General features: G+C 51.4%; 1 protein-coding gene across 2 annotated transcripts; it reads left to right on the forward strand.

Moving 5' to 3' along the window:
• Positions 1-4,180: 4,180 nt before the first annotated feature.
• Positions 4,181-19,546, forward strand: CAPG (capping actin protein, gelsolin like). 2 transcript variants are annotated; one of them, XM_069493993.1, is made up of 10 exons: positions 4,181-4,213; positions 12,750-12,785; positions 12,942-13,114; positions 13,212-13,366; positions 13,566-13,730; positions 15,039-15,188; positions 15,534-15,626; positions 16,118-16,250; positions 17,978-18,066; positions 18,655-19,545. In XM_069493993.1, exons 2-10 carry the CDS (start codon positions 12,763-12,765, stop codon positions 18,718-18,720), a joined length of 1,047 nt encoding a protein of 348 aa, XP_069350094.1. In that variant the 5' UTR covers positions 4,181-4,213; positions 12,750-12,762; the 3' UTR covers positions 18,721-19,545. The 2 variants fall into 2 exon arrangements, with proteins under 2 accessions (XP_069350094.1, XP_069350095.1); XM_069493994.1 differs by lacking the exon at positions 4,181-4,213 and adding an exon at positions 6,469-6,493 and having other exon boundaries at positions 18,655-19,546.
• Positions 19,547-20,071: the final 525 nt, after the last annotated feature.

Raw genomic sequence — 20,071 nt, forward strand, 5'->3', positions numbered from 1 at the left:
GCGCTCTGGCCGAGGTCCGCCCCTTGTGAAGTAAGGACTTGGCCTGGGAAATTCACCCTGGGCCTGGTGGGCAAGGCTGGGCCAGGCGAAGGTCCAAGGCCCTTTCAGTTCTTAAGAGTCTTCGATCAATGATGTCTCAAAATAATGAATAAGGTTGCCCAGGACCGGCTGTGCACATTAGGGCTGATTACCTTACAGGGTTGACTGATAACATTTTTATTTGCCAAATTTGACAACACTACGGAGGGGAGCCCAAGGAGGGACGAAGTCTGTTAACTATGGGTGACCCTGGACCACAGGTCTGCTTCCAAGATCAAATAAACAGGGTTTGTGTGGGAGTGGAGGGTAGGGTTATTTTGTAAACTGTAAAGCCCCAGTGAGTGAGGTGTTAATCATGATCTGAACTCAAGTACTGGAGAAGAGGCTCTGGGAGCCTCCCTTTAAAAGACAATGTACACTTACTATAATTATGTATGAAATTCCCTTTAGGAGAAGCTGGGTGATAGCTACATGGAATTTCCCTAGATTTATTTTTTAAGTGGGGTGCAAATGGGTCAATAATGACCTTGCCACTGAAAAGTTACAAAGCCCTTTTGTTTTTTGCTTGTTAGCTTTATTGAGATATAAGTAATATACTACATAATTCACCCACTTAAAGCGTACAATTCAATGTTTCATTAATAGTATATGCAGACTTGTGCAACCATCACGACAATCTAATTTTGGAACATTCTCATCACCTCAAAAGTTAACCTGTACCCATTAGCAGTATCCCTCTAACCCCCACCCTCTCCTCCAGCCCTAGGCAACCACTAATCTGTTTCTATTTCTATAGATTTGCCTATTCCAAACATTTCACATAAATGGAATCATATACACTATATGGTCTTTGTGACTGGCTTCTATAACTTAGCATAATGTTTTCAAAATTCATCTGGGTTGTAGCAGGTATCAGTACTTCATACTATTTTTGTAACTTTTTGTAAATCTGTAATTATTTTGAATTAAAAAAAATTTTAAAGCAAGGTATCTAGAGTGTGAGCAGAGGTAGCTCCTTTGGTGTGAAAGGACTCATAGCTGGCACTAACATTCAGGGCTGAGGACAGGGTAGGTCTGAGGAGAGGAGAAGGGAGAGAAGAGCCTGGAAGACATGAACTCCTACCACCTGGCTCCCCACCCATCTCTGCCATTTACTAAGTGGGTCCTAGAACAAGTTATTTTCTTTTTTTCCTTTCCTTTTTTTTTTTTTTTTTTTTTTTGAGACAGAGTCTCATTCTTCACCCTGGCTAGAGTACAGTGGTGTCATCATAGCTCATTGCAACCTCTAACTCCTGGGCTCAAGCGATCCTCCTGCCTCTGCCTCCCGAGTAGCTGGGACTACAGATGTGTGCCACCACACCGGGTAATTTTTCTATTTTTAGTAGAGACGGGGTCTCACTCTTGCTCAGGCTGGACTCGAACTCTTGAGCTCAAGCAATCCTCCTGTCTCAGCATCCCAGAGTGCTAGGATTACAGGTGTGAGCCACCACACTAGACCTGGAATCAGTTATTTTGACCTCACTTTGCCTGTTTCCTCATCTATAAAATGTGGATAATAAGAGATCTCCTTTAAAGAGTAAATGGGAGGATTAAATGAGAACATCATATAAAGGACAGCACCTGGCATATATATAGTGCCAGCACTCAGTAGTGTTAACTGTTATGGTGTTGAGGACCCCAAGTGGCCCAGCCTGTAAAGGGGTAAATCTGTCCTCTTGTGTTCTCTGGGGGGCCAGCCCCTCCTCCCTCAATCACTCAGTGCCCTTGGCAGACCACAGTGCTCCTCCTGAGCTCCTCTTGGCCCGCCCACTCTGCTGTACTGGGCAGTCCCACTTTCCCAAGAGGTCACCAAGGAACTCCAGGGTGTCACCGTTCTAGTTGCCTCTGAGCACCCAGCAGTGATTTAAGAGAAACCAAACAAAACTTTCTGAATCTTAAGCTTTATCCAGAAAATATGGCCATCCAGATCCCTAGCCATTCCTCAAGGCCTGTGAAATGATCTAGAAAAATTCATTTGCAGATGAAATTTAATGGATAGAAGCATCCTGAGTCAATGCCTTCAAAGGAATGTTTGGGGAATTTTGGTATTGGAATTGAGTATTGCAACAGATCCCTGCCAGCCCCACGTGGTGAGGAAACGCAGCAGCTCAGCCTGAGCTGTGCTTCTGGATTGGAGTCAGAGGAGCCAGAAGGAACCGTCCTAGTCTAGTGCTTTCATTTTACAGATGGGAAACTGAGGCCCAGAGAGGACCACATGGCAGTGTAATTAGAAGCCAGATGAGGAACTTGCTAGGGAGAATCCTTTGTAATTTTCGTTAGTTCTCAGCCCTGGAAACCAGTTGATACCCTGGGTCCATGGACACAAAAGCAGAAAGCTGGTTATCTTGGGCGTCCCAAGAACTTGGCTAGAGCCTAAGCAGCCAGGCCCAGAAAGCAGTGTCTGATGCCTCTCTCTCCTGGTTTCTCTCAGCCAGACGTTGATCCTAGAAGTAGGTGTTTGTCAATAAGGTAATGGCACCTTGCACATGTCCAGGCCTTCATTCTTTTCAAAGAGCCTCCTTTAGGTCGTCTCATTGGATCCTCACAATCCCTCAAGTTAGGAGGCCTGGAGTTTCTGTCCTTGCTGCACAGGTGAGGAAGCTGTGGCTCTGAAGGCTTAAGCAATTATCCCAAGGCCACAGAGGCTGGGGCATTACTAGAATGTGGGGATTTTGCTCTCTAATCTGTTAACACACTTGGTAAAATTTGGTGGGGGGGATGCCTATTACCTGCTGGGTGCTATGCCACGTGCTGGGTTGCATGGATGATTTGACATGATCCCTGGTTAGAGGTGCTAACAGTGTGATGGGGGAAGCACACATGTGGCAAACCATAAAACATGGTGGAAAGGGAGCTTTTTGGGGTGGTAGAAAGTGTTTTATATCTTGGTAGGGATGTGGGTTACGTGGGTGTTGCATCTGTCAAACTCATGGAACTTGTGCATTTTACTGTAAATTTGACCTTACAAATATAAAAAATGTGAATGCTCTGGGAGGACTATGCCTAGCAGGGGTTTGGTGGGGCCCAGCTGTCTGGAAACAGGCCCAGGGTGGACAGGCTGCCTATGGATACAAGTCCACCTTTGTTAGCAGGGTGTGGCTGAAAAGTTTTCCCATGGGGCTGTCAACTGAGATTGGCCTTGATACCCAGAGGATCTGGGAGCACTGAGGAGAGAGTTTCACAGGAGGGATATTTCAGCTGAGTCTGCAGGGAGAGCAGAATTGGTCAAAGAAGGGCAGATAAGCAGGGGGAACGTGGTTTCCAAGCATTCCTCGCTGAGTGTGCTTACCCAGGGGTGCCCAGAGGGAAAGAGGCAGTGCCAGGGTTTGAATTGTTTCCCATACCCCAGGCCCCATCAGTGGGCCTCAGAGCAACTCATTCTGGTTGGGATTTTCAAAGCTCCTTTCCAAGAAAGGGGAAAGGACTTTTGCCACTGTGTCACAGGCCATCACCTGACCCTGATGCTCTTTGTCAACTGCCATTTTGCGTGGGTTTGCGTGCCATTCAGCAGCCAAGGAGGAAGTGTGGACCCTCTGCCGTCCAACGCACTTCTAGAAGGCATGGTCTCCTGTTGCAGACGCTGACTAGCCTGCTTTCCTCGGAATGCAGAGCAGGGGGAGGTGTTGCAGGGCAGAGCAGCCTGGGTTACAATCCTGGCTCTGCTACTGAACTAGCAGTGTCACCCCGGACAAGTTACTTACCCTCTCTGAGCCTCCCTGAGCCCACTTCTATTCAGCAGGAATAATGATGTAGATGTGAGGACTGAACAAGATCCCGTTTAAAGCACCAAGCACATAGTAGACGCTCAAAGAACAGTAGCTGTTCGCACGCAGAGTGATTGAGGCCAAGGACCTATCCATTGAATGGGAAGTGACACTGCAATCCTCTCGCAAAGTTTTCAGAATAGCATAGTTGTCCTTGGCTTCGCAGTGCCCACCTCCACACCCCTATTCTAGGTCTCTTGGGGCGCCCGTCTGCCCTCGGGACGTTCCGAGCGGCAGGCTCAGGGGCGCCCCCGCCTGCTCGGGCCGGCGGGCCCCTCCCTCTGACTCACCCGCGGGCTTCTGGCCACTCACCTCCGGGGGCGGGGGGCGGCTGAGACAGCGCCCAGAGCCGTCGAGCGAGGCGCAGGCAGGCAAGTAGCGCGCTTCGGGGTCTGCTCAGCGCGGCCCGGGCCCCCCTGTAGGGGTCGGAGGGGCTCGGCCGGCCCGGGGCGCCGCGCTCGCTCCTCTCCTCCCCACGCCGGGAGGCGGCTCTTAGGGGCGCACGGTCTCTTTGGTTCCCGGAAGGAGGGGTGGGAGAAGGGGCGGGGGTCCGGGCTAAAGAAATGCTTCATTTCACTTCGTTAGGGACAAACTAAGTAGTTCTGCTGGGGGGAAACGAAGGGGCAGGAACGCTGTGGGTCTGGTAAAAAAACAAGTTCTAGAGTCGAGTTACCAGGTATTGATTAGCATGTGCATTGTCTGCGTCTGCAGCCGCCAGGGAGAGACTCTGGGCTGAGTTATCTGCTCTTTTGTTTTGCTGTTAATTTGCGAACCTCTCCCTCTTTTTTTTTTTTTCCTGGGGTGGCAGAGCCATCTTTAGACTGAAGAGGCTCGAGTCTGGGAAACAGTGATTTCCACTCATCCTTGTCCCCTGGGTGGGTGCACAGAGTCCGGAACCTAAGAGCCATCCATGTTATGCACTGAATCGAGGAACCTCGGCGGGCGTGGGGCGCGGTGGAGGGGTGGGAAGGGGAGAGTGATCTGCGGTTTAGCTTTCTGAACCACTGCGGCCGGGGGAGGGCGCAGGGATGCTGCTACATGAGGCGCTGATCGCATTTACTGGGGCCCCCCTAGTAAATTCGCATGGTCGGGATGGATGGCAAAGTAAAGGGAAGAGAGAGAAGTCTAGTATTATTGTCTATTATTTGCTCGTTAATTATAGGATTTCATTTAGTTTTCACATTTATCTGCGTGCCCATTTTACAAATTGGGCACAGGAAGGCTCCAGGAAGTTGCTTGTCTGAGTAAGCACAGCTAGGCAGTTGCCAAACTGCCCAACTCCGGTCATTCTAGAAGGTTATCTGCCCAGCCTTTGGTCTCCTGAGGTTCCACTGGGGTTCCAACCCAGACCACTCTATTTTTAAGGTAGTCATTGGGACCGTGGAGACACTTGGATGCCAGCTAAAGGCCATGTTCTTTGGGGAGAACACTTAACTTCCCATCTGCTCCCAATTTTAGCACATGGATTGATTTGGTTTGAATGAGAAACATTCATCCAGAACTCTATTTTCTTCAGACATTTCCCCGGCAGTCAAATAATGAGGTTTGGTTTGAAAGGTCGGTTTATTGGGAAGGCTTGTTCCGGATTTTGCACCACTGCCCCGACCACTGCCCCCTGGATAAGGCCTTGACCCTGAACACGCTGAGCCTCATCTTGAACCAGCCTGCTGACCAACGCCTTTCCAGGACAGGGTGGCCAGAGTGGCGGGCAGGGGAGCCACGCATGGGAGGCTGCATAACTGGGTGCTCACTTTCTCCTGGAGCGTCACACCCACTCTGCGCTCATGCTTCTCCATGGATTCAGAAGGAGCTGGAGCCTCCCTTGCTCTGCCTGCCACTCCCTGTGTGGCTGTGGCAGTGGGCTCTCAGGGCCTCAATATTCTCTGAAAAGCCAGTGAGTTGGACAAGACTAGCTCTGGGGTCCTGTGACTGTGACGTAGGAAGGAGGGTTGCCCTGGGTTGACCCAGATGAGCTGTCCCCCCTCCCACCAAGAGCCCAGGGCCCAGACCATGGGAGGTAAACATCTGGTGCATGAGAGAGAAGCAGACCAAGGCAGACTTGAGAGTCATCTGGCATATGCGGGGAAATGGCAAAGAGTGTTTCGTGGCCTCAGCCGCTCCCTCAGAACTGAGCTTTTTAAAAAATCAGGGCAAGGAGAAAGATAAGTCGGGGGAGGAGGAAAAAGTGGTGAGGAGCCAGTGACTCCACCCAGGAAATATGACTGACTAACCCAGTGGCAGGGGGGCTGTGCAGATGCGCCTGCCCGAGACTGGTGAGTGGGAGCATCGCTTTCCTTGATGGCCCCAGGCTCAGAGATGCCGTCATCCCTGGCCTGCCTTGGCTGCAGCCTGTGGCAGCTGAGGCCACTGTGGCCAGGCCGGGTGGACCTCCAGCTTCCCTGTGGGCAGCTCTGAGGAGCTGGCCTGGCATACCTGCTGTCAGCCCTCAACGCCTGCTCTCCTCCATGGCACTGTCTGCCCCTCCCTGTTGGGGGTCATCACCTCCATAATGGCTGGGGAGGGAGCGCAGGGGCGGGGCAGATGGGTGGGGCAGCCAGCAGCAGTGAGAGGGAAGTGAGAACCAAGGTAGGGCAGGCTGGGAGGAAGAACAGCCCGAGGAGCAGAAGTGCCAGGAAGAAGAGTGTTGAGAGGTGAAAGTGGGAGGGCGGCTGCCAGCGACGCTGGCCGGGAGCCCCTGGGCGGGCAGGCAAGGGCTGGGTGCTGGGGTCTGTGAACAGAGACCCACACTTTGGAAGCCACTTTGTGCCAGGAATGGTGCCCCCAGGCCGCTGTCCCGGCAGCCGTATGCCAGGTTCCTGGTGCACTGACTGCAGCCTGGCAGCTGCCTGGGAGGACGGGCGGGTTGTGCTCACGTTGCAAATGGAGGAACTCTTGGGTCAGGGCACCCTGGCTGTGCCAGTCCTCCTGACAGAGGCTGCCACACTGAGTCACCGGCCTCCTGAAGGCCCTCAGCCGGCCTGGAGGTGAATTCAGATTTGACCGGACTGTGGCGTAACTAGGTATTTGGTCTGAAGTGGTTTGGGGAAGGGCGGGGCAGGCCTAGCCATTTGGATTCAAAGACGTGGCACATTTGATTACCACTTTGCCAACTCAACAAGACTCTTGCTGAGGGTCTGGCCTGCTTCCTAGGGTACCGTGGGGGAGCGGAAGGTGGTGGTGGCGCCTGGGGAAGGGTAGGAGACCTACTTGGTGTCAGGGGAAAGAGCACTGGCCCAGAGTCCCCAAACTAGACCTCTGGACCCGGCTCCTGGGAACTCCCATGCCCCAGGCTGGGAGGATCTGGTGTGGTTTCCAGTGGTGACATTTGTCTCTCCCCTCCTCTGGGAGAAGAGTAGGTGCTGTTTCATTTCATGCCTAGGGGCAAACAGGGACTGTGACGTGAAAAGAGACCTGTTGGGGGCCAATGGACTCAGGGTCCAAGGAGGGCAGAGATCCACTGGTACCCGCCAGGGCTTGTGTTCTCTGACGGCTGCCAGACATTTCCTTAAAGGTGTGCATAACTGTGACCCCCATTCCCAGGTCCCTCACGTGTCCTCAAAGACAGACTAAGTCAGGACTATGGGAGAGCCAGTGGGGCCGCATCCTCCCCCACTCCCAGCCCCAGGACAGTCTGATGAGACCCATAGGCTCTGCTCTCTGCCTCCAGGGCTGCTCCAGCCTGTTGAAATCCTGGGCTATCCCTTAGGTTCCATCTGGTCTAATGATTGGAACCCAGCAAGTCCAGTTACTCAAATGCATCCTTTGAGCACCTGCATGAGGTTTCAGCTAGATCCAGAGAACCAAAATACAGTTCCTGCCCTAAAGGCCCTTATAGTCTAGTAGGAGAGACAGGCATGTCCATAACTCACCGAACTATGGCAGAATGGGAAAAAGTAAAGGCTTTAACAAAGGTTTAGGAGAGGCTGCCTTGTGCAGTGGTGAGTTCCCCATCATCAAAAGCATTCAAGAAGATAGTAGCCATGTGTGTTGGCTCATACCTGTAATTCCAGCAACTCGGGAGGATGAGGTGGGAGGATCGATTGAGGCTTAGAGTTTGAGTCCAGCCTCGGCAACGTATCTCGAGACCCCGCATCTAAAAACGAATGAAAAAAATTTAGCTGGGTGTGGTGGCACATACCTGTAGTCCCAACTACTTGGGCAGCTGAAGCAGGAGGATCACTGGAGCCCAGGAGTTTGAGGTTGCAGTGAGCTATGATTGTGCCATTGCACTCCAGCATGAGCCCCAATGTGAGACAGTCTCTAAAAATAAATAGTAAGAAGAAGAGGATGGTGAGGGCTGCTATAAGAGATTTCTGCAATGTGAGTGCATGGGTATGTATGTGTTGGGAGGTGGATGCACAGCAGGACTAGATAAGAATTTAGGCTTGGCTGGGCTTGGTGGCTCATGCCTGTAATCTTAGCACTCTGGGAGGCCAAGGTGGGAGGATCACTTGAAGTCAGGAGTTCAAAACCAGCTTCAGCAAGAGTGAGACCCTGTCTCTACTAAAAATAGAAAGAAATTAGCCAAGCATGGTGGCGCACGCCTTTAGTCCCAGCCACTTGGGAGGCTGAGGCAGGAGGATCCCTTGAGCCCAGGAGTTTGAACTTGCTTTGAGCTAGACTGACATCACGGCACTCACTCTAGCCTGGGCAACAAAGCAAGACTCTGTCTCAAAACAAACAAACAAAAAAAGAACTGAGGCTCCTTCTAATGCTGACTTCTGTGATCCAGTTACATTCCACCTAGAGGAAGTTTGTCTGTGTTTCACTGGGTGTGGTGGGTCCCTGCTTCACTGGGCCCTCCAGCTAGACCATGAGACATAGGTTGTTCTTCTTTGTCTCTGTGCACTCTCCTCCCCGGGCCAAGTCCCCAGCACATACCTTGAGTAGCATTGAATAGACTCTGTCGTGGGCTGCTTCGGGAACACAGAGGCATCAGGTGTACCTGTTCTAGTCAAAAATGAAGCAGGCAGGTCATGCTATAAAACGGCCTTCGAGCAGGGGCTGAAGGGCGTGCTCCCAGGTGAGAGGGCTGGGAGAACTGCCCGAAAAGGCTGAGGCCACCGAGTGTCCTGGAAGTTTCCTCCGACAGCTGGGGCCTAGAGGGATGGTGGAGCTTTGATGGATGTGAGGGTGAAGCTGGGCACTGAGGAGGCTGGAGGAGCGTGGGCTTGGGTGGAAGGGCTGGGATGGGGGAAGAATGAAAAGCCACAGGTCACAGTGGACCCTTCCCCGGGAGCCGGGAACCGAATGCTGTGGGGCACAGATCTAATGGGCCAGCAGGAATTTCCCTAAATGTTGGAGTCACCTGGGGCATCTCAAACACTGAAATCCAGGCTCCACCAGAGCATCCAGTATGGGGCCTAGGCATTGGGGTTTTTCAAAAGCTCCCCAGAGGGTTCTAACGTGCAGGCAAGCATGAGACTCTGTTCTGGGCGGAATTTACTGGTATTACCTGGATCGCTTTGGACACATGTGGAATGAGGATCTCCAGACCAGAGCATGGGCACTGTTAAAATTATTCAATGACCCTATCGTAATGGTCCTGAATAAAGTCTCTTCCTTTATTCAGGACCATCATGAGAGGTAGAGGGACCACTGCAAGAGCTTCTTGCAGTGGAGGAGAGAGTTTGGGCTCAACTCCAACTCCAAGTACAGCATGGGTGAGTGGAAATTTATAGCCAAGGAGCAGGGTGGGGATCAGTGGATGGAAAATTACTAAGAGGAAACACCAGGAATGAGGGGGATCTGGTCACCCTGCTCAAACGTCTTTAAAAGAAAGAAAAAAAAAAAAAAGTATATGTGTGTGTTGGGGGGAGATCTGGCTAAACTGACCTAACAGGATTCTTGCTGAAGACAGGCTGAGTGATCGGACATCACCTGGGGGATGGTGGAGGGTGAGGAACCTGATCAGTTAGGAAGGATGATCAGATATCGTGGGTGGGCGGTTCTGGCTAAACTGACTTAGCAGGGTTCTTTTGCTAAAACTGAATTTTATAGGGAAATTTACAGATGGGCCTGGGAGAAGGTTCAGAAACCTGATTAAAAAGTTCAGCCAAACAAAAAATCTTTGTTAGCACCTACGTTTTCAAAAGGCCCAAGGTAGTTCTAACGGGCAGCCAGGGCGATGAAGGGCAGGCAGCCAGACCCCTTTCATCAAACCCTGCAGTGGCAATCTGGGGCTTGCAGCTGTGGCATGTGGGCTGCCTGATTTTGAGTTAGGGCCTGAGCTCTCCTTTCAGTAACACAGAATGCAAAATCATAAAGCTGACAATTGGCTCACTGTGCGTGTCATTGCTGAGCTCTGCCCGCTGGCTGGTGTGAGCTGGGGGCGGCCACTTCACCACTTCAGTCCTGAGTCACAGGCTGGGCTGCCTCTTGCAGGGGATGTGGGCACAGCATGTGATCCGCTGTGGGACGGAGAAACATTAAAGGTTTCCTTCCCCAAACCTCCCCTCACTGCCTCCCCACTTCCGGAGTGTGGTGCCAAGAACTGCCTTCCACGATTTTGTAGATTGCAAAAGGAAAAAGAAAATCATAACTCACATGGCACTTCACATCCATTTTCTCTGCTCTTGACCGCCCCCTCTTTGTTTCCTACTCAGACTCAACACCCGCTGCTCTGCCATTCACCTCCCCAAAGACTGCACTTTCCCTCCTGCTCTCCTGCTGTCCCACCTCCCCCAAGAATTTTCCTAATCGTGCCAACTTGCATTTTTCACCCTCAAATTCCCCAAGCCCTTACCCTGAGCCACTGGGGCTCACCTTACACAAACACTGTGTGGATGGATGCACAGCATGAATTGTATTATGGATGAAGTGCTTGCTGGTTATGTGGCCTCTGCATTTTAAGCCAAAAAAAAGAAACCCTCCAGTGATGCGAACCTACAAAAGAGACAGTGAGTGAAGCTGTAGCTGCTGCATTTTCTGAATTTAAAAAAAAAGGTCATATATTTTTTAAAATGCTTGCCCTTGGCTTTTTTTTTTTTTTTGCCCCTGAATAACTCTTGTCTAAAAAAGGTTGCTCCCACTGACCTACAGAATAAAGATGATGTTCATCATTCTGACATTTTGAGGGAAGCTGGGCGTACAGAAATGATGGCTGACACCGGGGAATGGGTGAAACTCCCCCAGGGAAGGAGTTTAGAATTAGAGCTGCCATTAAGTGTAATATTAGCTGAAGGTCTTTGGGAGTTTTTTGGTGTTTTTTATTTATTTATTATTATTATTATTATTATTTTTGTAGATGCCTTTTATCAGGTTAAGGAAATTGCCTTGTATTCCTAGTTTGCTGAAAGTTTTTAACATCAGGAATGGATGCAGAATTTAGCTAAATGTTTTTTCTGCACCTATGGAGGTGATTATACACATACACATATGCACATATGTTTGTTAATAGGGTGGATAACATTGGTTTTTCATATTTTTTGTATTGTGATCTGCTTGATTTATTTATTTTTAGTTTATGATTAACACATAATAATTGTACATATTGACAGGATACAGTGTAATGTTTCAATGCACATATACATTGTATTAATATAAGGATCCATTATATCAATGTCCATCAGTTTAAACATTTATCATTTCTCTGTGGTGATAACTTTCAAAATTTTCTCTTCTATCTTGGACTATACACTGCATTTTTATTAGCTAGTCACCCTGATTTTCAGATGTTAAACCAACCTTGCATTCCTGGGGTAAACCTATTTGATCATCATGGTTTATTCTTTTTATCTTATTTAATTTCATTTGCTAAAATTTTGTTAATATTTTTGTGTCTATTCACGAGGGATATTTGTCTGTGATTTTCTTTTCCTATACCATATTTATCTTCTTTTTTATTGCAAGAGTGCTGGCAGCATAGGATGAATTGGGAAGTGTTTCCTCCTCTTCTATTTTCTGGAAAAGTTTGTACAATTGGTATCATGTCTTCCTTAAATTTTTGGTGGAATTTACCAATGAAGCCCTCTGTACTTGGATTTTTTTCTTTTTATCTTGGTGTAAAGTTTTTTACTACAAATGTAATTTCTTTAATAGATATTACCACTATTTGGGTAATCTATTTCTTCTTGAATAAGCTTTCATAATTTATGTCTTTCAAGGAATTTACCCATTTTATATAAGTGGTTGAATATATTGGTATAAAATTTTTGTAATATTCCCTTTATCCTTTTTTTTTTTTTTTTTTTTGAGACAGATTCTCACTCTGTTCCCCTGGATAGAGTGCCGTGGTGTTACCTCGCCTGGCCCCTTTATCCTTTTAATATCTGTAGATTCTATAATGATGTCACCCGTGTAGTTTCCATATTGGAAATTTGTGTTTTCTCTTTCTCCTAATCATTTTGTCTAAAAGTTTATCAATTTTATTGATTTTTTTATAAACCAGCTTTATTGATTTTCTATTTATTAATTTCTGCTCTTATTTTTATGATTTATTTTCTTCTGATTATTTTGGATTTCATTTGCTTTTCCTTATGTGGTGGTGGTTTTTTGTTTTTTTTTTTAATGGTGGAAGCTTAAGTCCTTGACTTTAGGCTTTTCTAATACAAGCAGGTCTTGCTTAGAGAGCTGCATCCCAGTCTCATGCAATACCCAGAGTTAGGGCATCCGAAGCAGAAAGAGGTGTGGCTGAGAGGTCATGGCAGGGGTAATACATGGCCCAGGGGTCAGAGACTTGGTTTTTATGAGCCACTCACTAGCTGTGTGGCTTTGAACTTAGACTCTCTGAGCCTCGTTTTCTTGGCCTGCATAATGGAACTAGGGATAATCTCCTCTTGAGCTCCTGAAGATGAAGTAGTTGATAAATATGAAAGTACTTGCCCACCTGGAAGGGCCTCCCCAGACCAGCGTGAGAGGTGGTTGTTATGGCGTTTGTAGTAATAATGGCTTTTCCTGTCTTTCCAGATCAGCAAACACCATGTACTCGCCCATCCCCCAGAGGTAGGCTGTGGTGGACCCATCTCCTTTTTGCCTTCCCCTTCTTCATGTCCAAGGGCTGCCCCTCGTCACTGCTCTCCTCAACCCCAGCGTCCAGGCCTGCCCCAGTCTCTGTGCTGGGGCCCATGAGGCCACTGCCAACCCTCTCTCTTCCCACAGTGGCTCTCCATTCCCGGGCTCAGTGCAGGGCCCTGGCCTGCACGTATGGCGGGTGGAGAAGCTGAAGCCAGTGCCTGTAGCACCAGAGAACCAGGGTGTCTTCTTCTCGGGGGACTCCTACCTAGTGCTGCACAATGGCCCGGAAGAGCTCTCCCATCTGCACCTGTGGATAGGTAAGGGGGTTGGGATGGGTAGGGGTCTGGCCCAGGGAAGGGGTGGGGGCTGCATGGGTCTCAAGGGCCTTGCCCTGTCACCTCCCACCCGTCCCAGGCCAGCAGTCGTCCCGGGATGAGCAGGGGGCCTGTGCTGTGCTGGCTGTGCACCTCAACACTCTGCTTGGGGAGCGGCCTGTGCAGCACCGCGAGGTGCAGGGCAATGAGTCCGACCTCTTCATGAGCTACTTCCCACGTGGCCTCAAGTACCAGGTCAGAGCCCACCTCCAGGCACCCCTACCCTGCTGCTTCTCTCAGAGCCAGCCCACCTTCCAGCTAGTTCTTAACCTGCACAAGTTCCAGGTGCCCTCAGGGCTGGGTCCCCACCTTTCTGTCTGTCTCCCAATGGGACTGGGGACAGAGGGCTCCGGGCCCCCTGTCAGTCCACTCAGCTGGGCTGTCTGGGCTGCAGGAAGGCGGTGTGGAGTCAGCCTTTCACAAGACGTCCCCAGGCACCCCAGCGGCTATCAAGAAACTCTACCAGGTGAAGGGGAAGAAGAACATCCGTGCCACCGAGCGGGCGCTGAGCTGGGACAGCTTCAATACTGGGGACTGCTTCATCTTGGACCTGGGCCAGGTGGGTAGGCCAGCCAGCCTGAGCGCTCTGTGTCAGTGACATCCTTTCCAAGGGCGGGGACCAGGACACCAGGAAAGGGAGAGAGAGGCTGAGAAGGTGTCAGTCCATTCCAACTGGGACCGCTCCGGCCATTAGAAAACAGCCCTGTATTTGCAAGGACAGAAACCAGCCTCCCTCTGATGTCTAGCCATGGCTTCTAACACTCGGGAGCTTACTCCCTCCTTCTCTTGGAAGCCTTTCTTGCTTTGTGTTTGCAGCCTGCCACACCATTCATTAATGCATTCACTTATCCGTTCATTCAGTGGATCTATGATGCCTTCCATGAGCCAGCACAGGGACCATAAAAGCTTACCCTGGGGAGGCAGCCAAGATGGGCCGGTCACTTTCCACAATGCATGGCGGGATGTGATAAGAGCTCTCAGGCAGGTGGCGGCCATGTGCTGGGTGTCTGGGGGCAGAGAGGGGCCTATTAGCCTGACCTGAAGCCAGCTGTCCCAGGAAGGTGTCATTGCACTAGACCTTCACAGAGGGGAAATGCTGTTCCAGGCAAAGGGAGCAGGTGAGCTGAGGCACCAAGGTGGGGAGAGGTGCAGACATGCATGTAGATGGCAGGGAGGTGTCGAGTGTGACTGGGACCGGGGTGGGAACAGGAGCAGGGGGAGTGAAATTGCTAAGGAGGGTGAGCCCCAGGACATGAGATTGCATGTCTGGCTGAGGAGCGTGGGCCACATCTTGTGGTGCTGAAGGTTTCAGGCAGGAAGCTCAATCAGGAGCTTTTGTAAGGGGGACCCTCCTGCCTTGCTATTACCAGGGCAGGGGAGGCGAGGAGGGTCTGCCCGCAGGGTTTCGGGTAGGAGTGGGAGATGCTGAGCTCAAGGACGCCACTCACCCACTCACCCATTTCATACTTATTCACCCAAAGTAAATACTTATTTTGTGCCTAAACACAGGCCAGGCTCTGTTTTAGCAGCGGGCACACAGCAGTGAACAAGTAATGCCATAATGAAGCTTATTTCTAGTCAGGGGAGATAGGTTCTAAACAAGATAAAGACACTTAAATATAAGGCGATGAGTGATGTGGAGAAAAATAAAAGAGGACAAGAGATGGCAGGTGGGCAGAGAGACACTCTTGCAAAATGTGGTCGTGGCCATTCTCAGAGAGCCCTCTGCGGTGTGCCCTGCCTTCCTGATTGTCCTGCCTCAGGGGACAGTCCTTCAGAGAGGAGAGGGAGAGCCAGGGGCCCGTCCTCTGAGCGGGGGCCAGGACGCAGCAGCCGACTCTTACCTGGCTTCCCTGCTTCCCTCCAGAACATCTTTACCTGGTGTGGTGGAAAGTCCAACATCCTGGAGCGCAACAAGGCGAGGGACCTGGCGCTGGCCATACGGGACAGTGAGCGACAGGGCAAGGCCCACGTGGAGATCGTCACTGATGGGGAGGAGCCGGCCGAGATGATCCAGGTTGGGGGACGTTGGAGTGGGCAGCTGGGAGCCGATTCTGGGAAGTGGCCAAGAGGCAGTGATGGGCTGGGGGGATGGGGGTGGCTGGTGGAGGGTGGCAGGGGGTGGCTGGGGCGCTGCCCAGGGCTGTGGCTAGCTCACAGGGTGCCGCCTCTGGGTAGATGCTCGTCCTCAGGGCTCAGCAGCCTGGCTGGGGTGCCAGCTGGACCCAGCCCTCACTCACCTCTGCTGGGTGCCCTAGTGCAGGACAGTTTGTCCCACCAGAGGTGGTGGCCCTGGCCATGATGGTTTGGGGAGTTAGGGGGCAGGGATCCCTGTAAACCTGGCCTGCCCTGGCACGTGCAGGTCCTGGGCCCCAAGCCTGCTCTGAAGGAGGGCAACCCCGAGGAAGACCTCACAGCTGACCAGACAAATGCCCAGGCCGCGGCTCTGTATAAGGTGGGCACCCCAGGCCTGCCCTGGGACCAGGCGGGGGATGGGTGACAGCCTGCACAGCACAGCGGGCTGCACGCAGGGCTGCAGGGGAGGAGAAGGCGGTGGGGAGGCTGGGCCGGAACCAGCGAGGTTTATGCAGGGCTTGCAGGAGGGGAGGGTGGGAGGCGGGTGGATGGCAGGCCCCCGGAGGAGATAAATGCCACTTCCCTTCTGGCCCATTCCTGGTAAAGGTTTCAGGCCAATACTGCGCTTTACTTTTTTGGATTCTGTGCATTTATTTATAATTTGGAATCCACTTAATGTCTAAATGGACTCAGGGCTTCTGGGCTGCAGGGATTGGAGATGCTGGGAGGGGGCAGGGTCTGCCTCAGAGTCGCTTTCAGGGCCTGGGCGGTGGGCAGGGGCAGGGGCAGAGTGGGAGGGAGCTGAGGAGGGCCGGGCAGCCCCCTCCTCAGCTGCGGTGTGTGAGACCCAGCACTGCCCTTCCTCCCCAGGTCTCTGATGCCACTGGACAGATGAACCTCACCAAGGTGGCCGACTCCAGCCCCTTTGCCGTAGAGCTGCTGATACCTGATGACTGTTTTGTGCTGGACAACGGGCTCTGTGGCAAGATCTACATCTGGAAGGGTATGTGTGGCTCCTCCACACCAGCCTGAGATGCCTGCAGCTGCTCTGGCCCCAGCAGGCTCCTCATTGCTGGGCTCAGCCTGCCTCAGGCTTGCAAAAGATGGCTTCAGGGAGCCTGCATGCTCGGGGCTGGGGGGTTCCCTCTGCTGTTCCCATCCCTAAATTCTAGACAATGACTCTGAACTGCCAGGAAGCCTCAGAGTCACCCCAGGGCCTGTTCAAACAGATTGCAGGGCCCCCGCCCTCAGAGGCCCTGCATTACTAGGTCTGGGCTGGGGCCAAGAACATGCATTTCTAACAAGGTTCCAGGGGATGCCTAAGCTGTTGGTTCCAGGGACCACACTTTTGAGACTCACTGTCCTAGACTGGTCCTAGGCCTTCAGGGCTGCTGGGACCCCTGATCTTGAGATTCTGCCGTAAGGTGTGATAGAGACAAATTGTAGATAAATTAAATATCAATTTATGCAGTGGGTGGTAAACTTGTAGAACTTGTTTTTCCAAAAGATTATATCTTCTGGAAATGGAAACACTGTTGTGCAAAAGCCTGTTCAGCTCGGTTTGACTATTTGAAAATGAAATAAACTTGCTTTGAGTCTCTGTAGGGTCTTGACGGAAATAGCATTTGCTCAATAAATAGTTGTGGGGTCAACCAAGGCCAAGAAATTGCCAGGCCCCTGCCTGGTCAGGAAGACAGAGAAGTAGTAAGGTGTCTATGGATAGCAGCTACCAGCGATTCATACTGTTGCCTCCTAAACTGAGCAGCGAGGTGAAACAGAGGGGCGTGCAGCAGCAGGTAGTGCTGGCAGGTCTCCAAGGGGTAGAGTGGGAAGAGAGAGCCTGGTGCTGCTGGGGCTGTCTTTTCTCTCCTGCTGGCGGGTGCATACCCCATGGAACCAATGCCAAGCACAGAGGGGTTCCCATAGGCCCACAGAAGCCTATATAACCCCAAGCAAGGAACCAAATGGCACGGAAAGAGAAACCGGAGGAGAAACAGGAAACTTGGGAGGCCAGGAAGAGAAGTATCTCATGGGTAGGGGTGCAGCTGGACTGACCCATGATACCACAATACAGCATATTAATTTCAGATGCATTGTAGTTCATGGGATTTACATAGCCTGGCGGGAGAGCCAACCACCGATCACAGCATTGTTTCTTTGGAAAAATGCCTGGAACTAGAGCCCAGGTTGTGTTCAAGGGACTGACTGCACAAGTGAATGGATTACATGGGAATTTTCATCTTTATAAGTTCTTTGTTAGTGTAACCATTAAGCCAGCTTCTGGCATTATGGGAGTAAGTTCACCTCCGTAATAAATTGCACCTTTGTCCTATTAAGTTTAAAAAAAACCAAAGGCTTGGTAACAGTACAATTATGGATGGAAGACACAAGCAGTTCTGGCGGGAGGGGTCCCTGGGCTCAGAGTTTGATGCTAGGGAGGACCTCCATTCTCCCTGAAATATCCCTGGGGCCTGGTCAGAGCAGGTTTTGCTGATCAGACCCGGACAGAAGAAGAGTTTTCATCTAGCTTGGGGCTGCCAGTTTGGGAAGAGTCTTAAGGGGCTGACTTCCACCTCCAAAGAGACCTTCAATATTCTTGAGACCTCTTGGTACATTTATTTTTAAAATTGCCAGCTATTATATGGGCCTCCTTAAATTTCCTTACGAAAAATGGAACTGGGGCTAGAGAGGGTCCCTGCTCTTTTTTAAACTCTCCCTCCTATCATCTAGGGCGAAAAGCTAACGAGAAGGAGCGGCAGGCAGCCCTCCAAGTGGCCGAGGGCTTCATCTCCCGGATGCGGTACGCCCCACACACTCAGGTGAGGAGACGCCCATGCCCCCACCCCTCCTCTAGGGCTCTGCCTGTGGCCTCCCACCCCTCAGACTGGCCAGGAAGGACAGGAGAGCCTCGGGCACCACCAGGAACAATCAGGCATTTCTCTCAGACCCATCTACTGGAAGAGCCCTTCTCAATCTTTCAAAATTTAAAGATGCATACATACCATTTTCAGAGGATTTTGAGCAGCACTCTCCTGGGTGCCCAGAGAACTGGGTATGCCTTTTGACAGCTGTACACCTCTTCTGAGCCACCATCCCTGGCTGGTGCCACCCCTTGGCCTCAGCACAGTGACTCTACAAGTCATTCTGGGGGGAGTTGACAAGGCTGAGTTATAGCTCAACTATAGTTGGTGGCATCTATCAAACTGTGCACCCACATCCTTGAAGCAATTCCTCAGACTCTGTCCCTGTAATCTTGCTTCTGGTCTCTTGGCCCACCTGGAGGAGCAGCCCTGGCCTGGATGCACGTGGACTCAGGCCAGGTGCCCGACACCTGCCTCCCTGTCCTCGCTGGTGGAGGCAGAGGTGGCAACCTCCAGGACCAGACTTCTCCCCCACTGTCCTTGCAGGTGGAGATTCTGCCCCAGGGCCGTGAGAGTCCCATCTTCAAGCAATTCTTCAAGAACTGGAAATGAGGGTGGGCATCTCCCTGCCCACTACTCCCCTGCCCTCATCTCCTGCTTTTTCCTCCTCTGGCTGCCTGGGCAGTGCAGAGTGCTGGGTGCCCCCTGCGGATGTTCAATAAAGGAGAGAGTGCTTCCCCCTGCCCTTGCCTGCACCGCCCTTCCTGAGCTGATTCTCACGGTCCCACCTATGCACCTGGGTTCATCCCCGTGCTGGGGGCCGAGTAGGACACAGATGACAATTCCAGAGTCTCCAGGAGCCAGAGCTGCTTTGCATGACCGAAGAGCCCCAGCGGGGCTGGCAGGTAGTGCTGTGAACCCAATAGGGAGGTGGCACAGTGCCAGGCCTGGATCGCTTTCTGCCGGGCTCAGTTCGGGCTCACGTTCCCAGCTGGGGAAGGCTGTGGTGAAGGGCTTGGGATGCGGCTCCACTCAAGCCAGTGTTTCCTCAGATGTCCTAATAAACCACTGTGAGGCAGCAGCTTCACGTGGCAGATGATTGCTGAGTAAGAGGACGACTTTTCACGACTGTCCGGAACCCGGCCTGTCGCCTCACAGGCACACTGCACTGTGTTTGGCTGATGTTCTGTGCGGGGCTGTGGGAGAAGCTCTGGCCTAATGCGGGGAGTCTTGGGTCTGGTTCTCACCCTGCCTCTGTCTGATTAGACCTAAGTTCATTCTCTTGTGTAGTGGGGTGGTGGTGACGCTTCAAAGAGGCTAGAGAGCTAAATAGCAGGGAGAATGCAGTAGCCAAGAAGAGGTCCCATCCGGGGAGCACAACCCAGGGGACAGGAGCAAGGTGTGAGCCCATGTAAGCCTGAACCGAGGCTGTGGAGGAGCCCGCATGCTTTAGGAGCCCACATACGGCTGCCCTGGCTCACCCTCGCCCTTGGGTCCTATGGGCTATGTGGTTACTGAGCTCTGGAAGCTGGATTCCTCCATCTCAAACAACACCAGAAATGCTAATCAAGTTCATCTTGCTGATTTTGTGCCAAGAAGCATAGAGAAATCAGCTCCCCCACGGGTCCACCTCCCTGCCCTCTCTACACAGACTTCCCAGCCTTTACCTGACAGTCTACACAAAGAACAGGTGCCAGGGATGGTTTTTAAAAGGAGAGAAAGTAAAGGTTGCACTAAATCAGTGGTTCTGACATTTTTAGAGTTATGGGATATTTTAAGTTCTCCCAAGAAAGGCCTAGGCCTGACCAGGTGCGGTGGCTCATGCCTGTAATACCAGCACTTAGGGAGGCTGAGGTGGGAGGATCACTTGAGGCGAGGAGTTCAAGACTAGCCTGGGCAACACAGTGAGACTCTGTTTCTACAAAAAAATGTTTTAAAAATTAGCCAGGTGTGTGCCTGCAGT

This window comes from Eulemur rufifrons, chromosome 19, assembly GCF_041146395.1.
Source record: "Eulemur rufifrons isolate Redbay chromosome 19, OSU_ERuf_1, whole genome shotgun sequence".
In the NCBI taxonomy this organism is placed as follows: Eukaryota; Metazoa; Chordata; class Mammalia; order Primates; family Lemuridae; genus Eulemur; species Eulemur rufifrons.

Bases quoted from the DNA above. Each gene is read 5' to 3' on its own strand.
- CAPG (XM_069493993.1), top strand. From the start codon at position 12,763: ATGTACTCGCCCATCCCCCAGAG. The intron at 15,627-16,117 runs GTGGGCACCCCA...CTTCCTCCCCAG, and splicing joins AGGCCGCGGCTCTGTATAAG to GTCTCTGATGCCACTGGACA. The intron at 16,251-17,977 runs GTATGTGTGGCT...CCTATCATCTAG, and splicing joins CAAGATCTACATCTGGAAGG to GGCGAAAAGCTAACGAGAAG.